The 9,640-nt window shown below is 39.8% G+C and overlaps 1 protein-coding gene across 1 annotated transcript; it reads right to left on the reverse strand.

The window, feature by feature from the left end:
- Positions 1 to 6,911: 6,911 nt before the first annotated feature.
- LOC137005600 (zinc finger protein 271-like) lies at positions 6,912 to 8,659 on the reverse strand. The gene is made up of 5 exons (XM_067366456.1): positions 8,203 to 8,659; positions 7,867 to 7,999; positions 7,405 to 7,717; positions 7,175 to 7,286; positions 6,912 to 7,132 (listed from the first exon to the last, which is right to left on the reverse strand). Exons 1-5 carry the CDS (start codon positions 8,657 to 8,659, stop codon positions 6,912 to 6,914), a joined length of 1,236 nt encoding a protein of 411 aa, XP_067222557.1.
- Between the last annotated feature and the right edge of the window lie 981 nt (positions 8,660 to 9,640).

The raw sequence follows: 9,640 nt of genomic DNA on the forward strand, positions 1-9,640 counted from the left end.
AAACCTGCAGAAAAACCTTTGAGTCGCTCAAAGACTAAAAAGACATTTTTTAAAGAAAAGAGCCAAGAAATCTACAACCTGCACTCAGTGTGGAAAGAGTTTCTCAACCAAAAAAAAAAAGTCTTGATGTTCACATGAGAATTCATACAGGAGAGAAGCTGTTCGCATGTAATCAATGTGACAAAACGTTTCTCTCGGCATCAGCCCTGAAGAGACACCTGACAGTTCATACAAAGGAGAAGCCACATTCATGTTCTGTGTGTGGAAAGAGTTTTTCACTGCTGTATAGTTTACAAGAACATGAGAACATTCATACTAATAGAGTACATGTGAGAGTACATGAGAGAGTACATGTGCTTTGAGTGCTATGAAGACTTTTACTACAGCAAACAGTTTAAAACTGCACCAGATAATTCACAATGGAGAAACACCTTACAAGTGTTCACACCTCCTCCCGGGCGGGCGTGAGTAGGCTACAGGATGGGAGGAAAAAAAAACTGAAAAAAAATCATTAAAACTACTGTCATAAAAAGTTATAGTTTTATATATACATAACTCCTGAATAAAAAATTAAAATTGTGTTTGGATTGATTTGATTTTTTTTTAAAAAAGTTTTGAACAAATTTGGTTTGTCGATAGTGCAAATGCAGGTGATGTTAAGCGGTTTTATTAAGCGAGTCATGCTGAATCATTCATTCACGAATCTGTTCTCAAACGGCCGATTCTCATCAAGAATGAAGACAGATGCTTTTGTAGAATGGGGTCAGTTGAATCTTTGACTCAGAACGATCTGTTCAGAAAACACTGAATCATTCAAAACACAACTAGAGTGTTGCTATGAGATGTTGTGATCTTTTTTTGGATTCATCGGATCTATTTTCGTTTACTAAAATAGAACAAAACAGTTATTATTTCATCTAAACTGTAACTGACTTTAATATTATTAACTTGTTTGATGAACTGTCATATCAGTGTCATACATTTTCAATAGCGAGGTAAGATGGTCAATTGTCAGCTCTCTTGATCGTCAGGTCGTGTGATGTATGTTGCTGAACTGTATTCAAATGTGCAAATGTTATAAATATAAAAACACCACATTTTGAAATTGAACTGCATTATGTCAATTTAGATTATTTGTGTGTGCTGCGCTCATAGACTTTAGAAAACGGCGCTCATTTGTTTGATTTCTCCTTGAGAAGCTGTGCAAGCCTCAAAAGTTTAAAGGTGCTAAAGGATGTTTTGTTTTATACATTTTTGCAATATTACTTGAAACTGTCTTTGCTAACTGCTAAACGACTATTTATTAGGTGCACTTGAAAAGTAATAATATTAATATACATCATCTGTGCACGAGGTAGGGCTTCCTTTTAAAAACATCAGCCAATTGTTTACGCGATCATCGCGTAAATGATTGGCCCTCTGGCTTGTCAATCACTGCCGTGACGTTCCTTGTGAGAGACGCAGCGCGGCTGCACGCCTTCCAGTATCTTTACACACTCCCCAGGTGCCGCATGCAGTGTTTTTGTCAGGAGACAGGAGTAACAACTGCATATTATGAGTTACCAGCGGTGAGTCCAACATCCAAAAAACACGACTCAGCGAGTGCCGGTGGTAAACACTCGTGTTCCAATACGAGTGTTTACGAGTTTTGGGAGGCGTTCCCTCGAAATGATGGTAAACACTCATGTATCAATACTCGTGCACGCATTTTGGGGAGGCGTTCCTTTGAAATGAGCTGTGAAGGAGGGGGGTTCTTCTTACGCATGCACTCATTTCAAAACTCAGTAACAGTCTTTGGATTCTCAGTCGATGAAAAATCCTCTCTATCACCTTTAAGGTCTTTGTGCATCCTAACTGAGTTCGAAACTGTCCTATTCGTTTTTTCATATTCACATCATTTGGTGGCTCTCAATTGTCAAAAACACGGGGTAAAAATGTTCACCCACTCTCACACAAAAATAAAAAACTGCATTTAAATCTGACTCACGACATAGCTCTCCATTCAGTCTAGTCTCTTGCCAAGTTCACTTGTGCCAGCTCTCGCTAGTCTTTTATCAATCTAGATTTACATAGGGCCTTCACTACAAAACCCCAACAGTCTTTTTAAAGACTAAACCCACAAACATTGTTTTTAAAGATTAGATCAAATCTCAGCCCTAGCCAGTATCTGCTAGGCAGTAGCTACACTTAGCTAAAACTACCCACGCGACTAAAGGCCAGAACACACCAAGCCGACGCCGATGAACGACGAAAAGCAAACTGCAGGGTTGGCTCACGTCGGTAGCGTCATGTCTAATGTTGGTTTGGAGGCATCGTATGTAGCGGAATCACTCAAAAGAATCACTCAACTGGGTAAACCGCATACAATTGCCAGACTCTCATTTTGCCGGCAGCGCAAGACGGTGCAGAATAATGATAGGCGTATAGTGCAGCAGCCAAAACTCATTGCAATACCCCTGTCCAATGACACTGTCGCTAGGAGAATTGTAGACATGTCCAATTATATCAGAGAGCAATAGAGTTTGTAAAAAAGAGTCCTTACTACACGCTACAGCTGGACGAATCCACTGATATTGCTGGGCAGGCACAGCTCCTCACCTATGTCAGGTATCTAAGTGGACAAGGTGATTGAGGAGGATGTCCTGTTTTTGCTGCTGTGGCCTCTTCATTTTCAATGTCCTTGATATTTTTATCCGTGAAAATGGTTTGGCTTGGGATCGATGCGTTAGCCTATGCATGTGGATGGTGCGCAGGCAGGAGATGGGGTCAGGGCACGAACAGTTGCTTTCTGCACACTGAAGTTCGCTGGCTCTCCAGGGGGCGGGTGTTACAGCGGTTGTATGAGCTGTGAGAGGAGGTGAAGTGGTATTTGACAGAAATCAAATCAGATCTGCAGTGAAGCATCTGGATGACACTATGTGGCTTGCGTCTCTCTCCTATTTGGTCGATATATTTGACAGCTTGAATGGCCTCAACCTGTCTTTGCAAGGGCGCGAAATCCTCATATTTTGCACCTTGCAGACAAAGTGCTAGCGCTCTTTACACAAAAACTAGACCTCTGGCATGGCCGCATCAGTCGAGGGAACTGCGACATGTTCCCCAGCCTTACAGACTTTATCACTGATGCAGGCACGTCACACGCATTTCTCCTCCCTATTTCAATCAGCGTCTGAGCACCTGTCAGCAATGAGAAAACAATTTGTGACATACTTTAAAGAGGATTATCGCTCTTTTGTGTGGGTTCGAGATCCGTTTGTGTGCGCAGCAAACAAGCTATCAATTGATATGCAGGGACAACTTATTGAGCTGAAAACTGACAGTAGACTGAAGGGAACCCCAGCCCCAACTGCAATGAACCAGCTTTGGGGGGGCCCAGCTTGCAAAAGGTTGAGAACCCCTGCTGTATGGGGTATCCGGGGTTTGTCTTTTTTTGAATGGTTTGAGATGGTCATTGTTGATTTTGGGGGAAAAAATCCCTTTTCGTCCCTTAAATCTGCGCTTTTTCTTGTAAATGGACAATTTCATAAGGTCCCAACAACCTGTGTTCAAACTTGCTTCATCTGCTGGGCCCTTATGTTTTTTCACAGGACCTTCTTGCCTACAAAAAATGGTGCCTGATTTGCCACCCTCTTTTTTTTTTTTTTTTTTTTTTTTTACAATGTTGTCCATTTTCTTCTTCAGAGAAATGGCATTGTCCTCTGCTAACACAGATTACACAGTGCTGTTGATATTTTCAGAAACAACATTGAAGATTGAAATTATTAACTTCTAAATGATACTACATGATATTTATATAAAAGTCAATGTAAATTACCTCCTACATACGGCTCTGCACCTCACAAGAATATCGGGCCTCTGTGCCAAACATTAAAGGTGCCCTAGAGTTGAAAATTGAATTTTACCTCAGCATAGTTAAGTAATTAGAGAGTTTGTACATGGAAATGACATACAGTGAGTCTCAAACTCCATTGTTTCCTCCTTCTTATGTAAATTTGATTTTGTGCAAAAGATCACTGAAGAACAGGCAAATCTCAACATAACACCGACTGTGACGCAACAGTCGGGATCATTAATATGTACGCCCCTGTCTTTTGCACATGCCAGCCCAAGTTCAAGGCATTAGACAAGCCAGTATTAACATCTGGATGTGCACAGCTGAATCAACAGACTTTATGCAGGTAAGCAGGCAAGCAGGAGCCATTGTGTGGGTGGCCAAACACACACAATTGCTAGTGTCATTAGGGGCACTGCAGTGCTCTCTGGCATAGGAGCATGCACTGGGCGGAGTTCAAGGACTGAAGCTGACTCTGACACTGGAATGGATTCAGGGGCTGGTAAAGGCTTTAAACCAGAAGTGGTGGTGGCCTCAAAATAGAGAACTTGTGTTTTATAAACCTAAAAACTGTCAAACATCTGTCCTAAATTCATTAAAGGGGCTATATGTAAGATCTTTTTACTTTAATAAAGCATAAAAATACCCCAATATGTTAGCAGATATTTAGGAAACATGTTAAGTTCACCTACTTGTTTCTCAGAAAAAAACAATGCTGCAGCCAGATATTCTACTTTTGAAATGTGCGTTCCGTGTTGGAATGTCTGTCTTTGTTTTGGGTCTGTGTGAAACCGTGTGCAGCAGCTTATCCAATAGTATTTCGACATAACAGGTTGCCAGTTGGCGGGAAAACACCGCATATTGCAGCCATGTAGTCGTATTCAAGCGTTTACATGGTAATTTTTTGCTGTTAGATCGTGGATTAGAAAAGGAATAAAACGATTCTTCCAATCCGATTGAAATTTCATTTGGATCGAGCTCAATCGGATCGATTAAGGCGTTTGCATGAACGTTTTTCAATCTGATTACAAGTGGATTATTTGGGTGCATGTAAACGTAGCCATTGTCACTTGCGCTCCCTCTTGATGCGTATCCTTGGCCACCCGCTTCTCTGAACAAGGGGGCGGGAGCAAACAATATTTTGAATTTCGGACTGCAATACCTATTTCAACCACTGGGTGTCATTTCCTATATAAAGCCCCTTTAAACTACTCCTGAATTAATTGTTACAAGAAAACCAGGAATATTACACATTGTAAGATTGTAGCAGTTTCTCTTGATGTAATGTTTCATTGTGAAGGGTGGAGAAGCATCACATTTTATATTAAGGGTGTGATCTTTGTTCGACCATGACAAGGCCTGTTGTGAGTGGAACCTGTCCTGTTAAACCGTTGTATGGGCTTGGCCACCGTGCTGCAGCTCAGTTTCAGGGTCTTGGGCAAACTTATAGCCTGCACCATCTTTATGTAGAGCAACAGTTGTTTTTTTCAGATCCTCAGAGAGTTCTTTGCCATGAGATACTATGTTGAACTTCCAGTGACCAGTATGAGAGAGTGAGAGAGATAACACCAAATTTTAACACCAACCTGCTCCCCATTCACACCTGAGACCTTGTAACATTAACGAGTCACATGACACCGGGGAGAGAAAGTGGCTAAGCATTGAGCCCACTCACTTTTGTTATTTTTTGCTTTGGACTTCTTCACAGGACAGTGCTGTTTCTCAATGTGCTTCCAGATTCAAAATGCCTCACCGGTGAGGCCAGAACTATCTACACACACACATTTTTGTCTATATTGCTTTTCTGTTTCTTCTTGTATAATACACTCTGGGTTGGCATTTATTCTTTGTATTTGTGGTTATTTGTTATAACCTCACTCAGTCAAACAGTTTTAGGAGGGGAAAAGAACAAACTTTATTTGTGTAGCCTGCCTTATTTAGGCAGAGTGTTACAATCTTCACTGCATGTATATTTATAACCAAACAAACTATAAAACAACAGTTCTTCCTATATTTGTTTACATTTTAAAAAATATTAAACATATGTGGTTCAGGCAATATATGCATATAAGTCTGCAAATATAAAACAACCCTAACTCTTTTTGTTAGATATCAGTATTAATTACCAAATAGCTATTACAAAAGTATAAGCAAAAAGTATAAGAAGATAAAATAAAAATAAAGCAAATGATTCAGTCAAACATACAAAGTCAGCGCTCTGGTAGGCTACAACAGTGAACTATAACTCCTAAGTATATATAAAGTTATGATATTTCACTTTTTAGTTCAACAAATTATAGATTTATGAGACCAAAGATCACCCGTTAGATATACAAAAGATGAATTATATTATGTTCAACCACTACAGAGACATCAGAGTCAACGGCAAACATCAGAAGGAGTAGCCAAGGTAAGGATGCTCTCAGCGGGAGGTACGTGAGCGCTGAGCACCAGGTGATCATCTGGATCTCACAACTCCAAATAGGCTCTACTTTTATCAATAAACCACAAATTTGTAAAAAAAACAGTACACTCTTGCCTGAAAACTCTTAAAACTACATATCATGACATAATAACAGTAGTATGTTTGAATTACTTGGGTTTTCTCCTCTGCTACTAACACTTGCTGGTTAGTACGCAATGCATTCTGGGATACCTGGCTGTCTCAAGTCCGCACAAGTCACCTTCTCTATGTATTCGTGATAAAAAGGGTGTATCAAGAACTTACAACCAGAGATTTGCAGACTGTACTTGGCTAGATGTGAATTTTGAACTGGAACAGTACTTGGACGGCGACTTGGGATGACATTTCACAAGAACACAGACAAAGAGCACATATTGAGAAATGGATAACTATGAATAAATGAATGAATGAGGCATTTATATAGCACTTTACTATATGTACTACTGTACACCCTAAATGCTTCGCAATCACATCAGGGGTCTCTCCTTATCCACAACCTGGATAATTCAACAGCAGACAGTGCAACAGCGCCAACTATAGGTGGAGAGGAGAGATTTGGTGTGTGTCTTAGAAAGAGACGTTGTTTCTCAGCACAAAGATGAACTACTTATGATTTCAGACTGTGGTGATGTGGTTTCTCCACTCGCATGGATCTTTCATGTGTATCTTCAGGTGGTTTTTAATAGTGAAACTCTTTTTACACTGATCACACGTGTGTGGCTTCTCTCCAGAGTGGATCCTCTCATGTGTTTTTAGAGATGAAGACTGACTGAATCTCTTGTCACAGTGTGAACACTTGTAAGGTTTTTCTCCAGTGTGAATTCTCACATGTGTATCTTCAGGTGATTTTTAATAGTGAAACGTTTTCCACTGATCACACGTGTGCAGCTTCTCTCCAGTGTAGATCTTCTTGTGTTGTTTCAGATTTGCTAACTGATTGAATCTCTTGTCACAGTGTGAACACTTGTAAGGTTTTTCTCCAGTGTGGATCTTCTCATGTGTTTTTAGAGATGATGACTGACTGAATCTGTTGTCACAGTGTGAACACTTGTAAGGTTTTTCTCCAGTGTGGATCTTCTCCTGTGTGTTTTCAGAGATGATGACTGACTGAATCTGTTGTCACAGTGTGAACACTTGTAAAGGGTTTTTCTCCAGTGTGGATCCTCTCATGTGTTTTCCAGAGATGATGACTGACTGAATCTGTTGTCACAGTGTGAACACTTGTAAAGGTTTTTCTCCAGTGTGAATTCTCACGTGTATCTTCAGGTGTCTTTTTAATAGTGAAACTCTTTCCCACACTGATCACACGTGTGCAGCTTCTCTCCAGTGTGTGGACCCTCTCATGTGATTTCAGAGATGATGAACGACTGAATCTCTTGTCACAGTATGAACACTTGTAAGATGTTTCTCCAGTGTGGATCCTCTCATGTGTTTTCAGATTTGATGACTGACTGAATCTGTTGTCACAGTGTGAACACTTGTAAGGTTTTCTCTCCAGTGTGAATTCTCATGTGTATCTTCAGGTTACTTTTAATAGTGAAACTCTTTTCCACACTGATCACACGTGTACGGCTTCTCTCTGCTGTGGATCCTCTCGTGTTTTTTCAGAGATGATGAATCACTGAATCTCTTGTCACATTGTGAACACTTTTGTATGGTTTTTCTCCAGTGTGAATTCTTCTGGTGCAGTTTTAATTGGTTTGCTGTAATAAAAAGTCTTCTCACACTCAAAGCAACATGTACTCTCTCACACCAGTGTGTATTTTCTCATGTTCTTTTAAATATTGCAGCTGTGAAAAAACTCTTTCCACACACAGAACATGAATGTGGCTTCTCTTTTGTATGAACTGTCAGGTGTCTCTTCAGGGTTGATGACTCTAGAAATGTTTTGTCACATTGAAGTCACATGTGTGTAGCTTCTCTCCAGTGTGGATCCTCCTGTGTTTTTTAAGGTTTGTTGATTGACTGAAACTCTCCCCACATTGATCACATGTGAACGGCTTCTCTCCAGTGTGAACTCTCATGTGATCCTTAAGATTTCCTTTTTGTGTGTAACTCTTCCCACATTGATCACATGTGAACGATCTCTCTCCGGTGTGAATTTTCATGTGTTCTTTAAGGCTTGATGATCGTGAGAAACTCTTCCCACACTGATCACATGTGAGAACGGCTTTCTCTCCTGTATGAACTCTCATGTGAACCTTAAGATGTTGTTTGGTTGAGAAACTCTTTCCACACTGATCACATGTGTGTGGTTTCTCTCCAGTGTGAACTTTCATGTGTTCTTTAAGGCTTGATGATTGACTGAAACTCTTCCTGCACTGTTCACATGTGAATGGCTTCTCTCCTGTATGAACTCTCATGTGAATCTTAAGATGTTGTTTGGTTGAGAAACTCTTTCCACACTGAGTGCAGTGTGAAAGATTTCTCTTGGCTCTCTCTTTTCTTTAGAGATGTCTTTTAGTTCTTCACTCTCATAGCTTTCTTCTCTATCAGGTCTGAAATGAGAGAAAAAAAAGTCATTTAACTCTCTGAGGTCTGAAAACGCGCACGGCGCGTTTTGCAGGTTTTTTTCACATTGCAAGCAAAAACAGACTTAAAATACTTCTTTGTTTCTTTAGCGCCCTCCGGCTGCAGTATGAATTAAAACTCCATTCATGGAATAGCCTCTTCTTCTTTTAGATGAATCTGTGGACTAAAAATGCACAGAGAGCGCCTCTCCGGCTGCAGTATGAATTGCAAACACCAGTGCTCATAGTGATGACAATGAATATTAAATAAATATAACTCCTCTGTATAGAAAATTGACATAAACATATGAGAATCCAATATTTCTCCAAATGTGCATGCTTTTAAACTAAAAGCCTATATTCAGACTCGCACAGATAAACAAGGAAAAAAGTTTGGTCAAGGTGTGTCCTGTGCTCTCTTTCTCTTTCTATCCAAGTGGTGCTTTCTTGTTTTATTGCAAAGTGTTTGATCTCAGCTTTTTGTTTTAGCAGGAAAGTAAATCAAGTCTTAGATATTTTTTATATTTAAAACATTAGAGCATTTTTGTTATTTATATTTTTTTAAAAATATCACGTCATCCAAGTTCTACAGACTTTGTCTGTAGAAAGTTCTCATGCTCAAAGTCTAGACTGACTGCATCTTTAAATGTGTTATTATCAGTGTCCTACACGATTCACTCCAACCCTGTTACTTCTGACATGATTTTCCTCCTTTCAAAACAGGGATTTCTTAAAACTATGAGACCCAGGAAGTGACATCATCTGGGCTCTTTCTAGAAAGTCTCCAGTTTTTATAAAAATTAATGACAGCATTCATCAACTCTGTTACCAAAG

The sequence above is a fragment of the Chanodichthys erythropterus genome, chromosome 3, assembly GCF_024489055.1.
Source record: "Chanodichthys erythropterus isolate Z2021 chromosome 3, ASM2448905v1, whole genome shotgun sequence".
NCBI lineage: Eukaryota > Metazoa > Chordata > Actinopteri > Cypriniformes > Xenocyprididae > Chanodichthys > Chanodichthys erythropterus.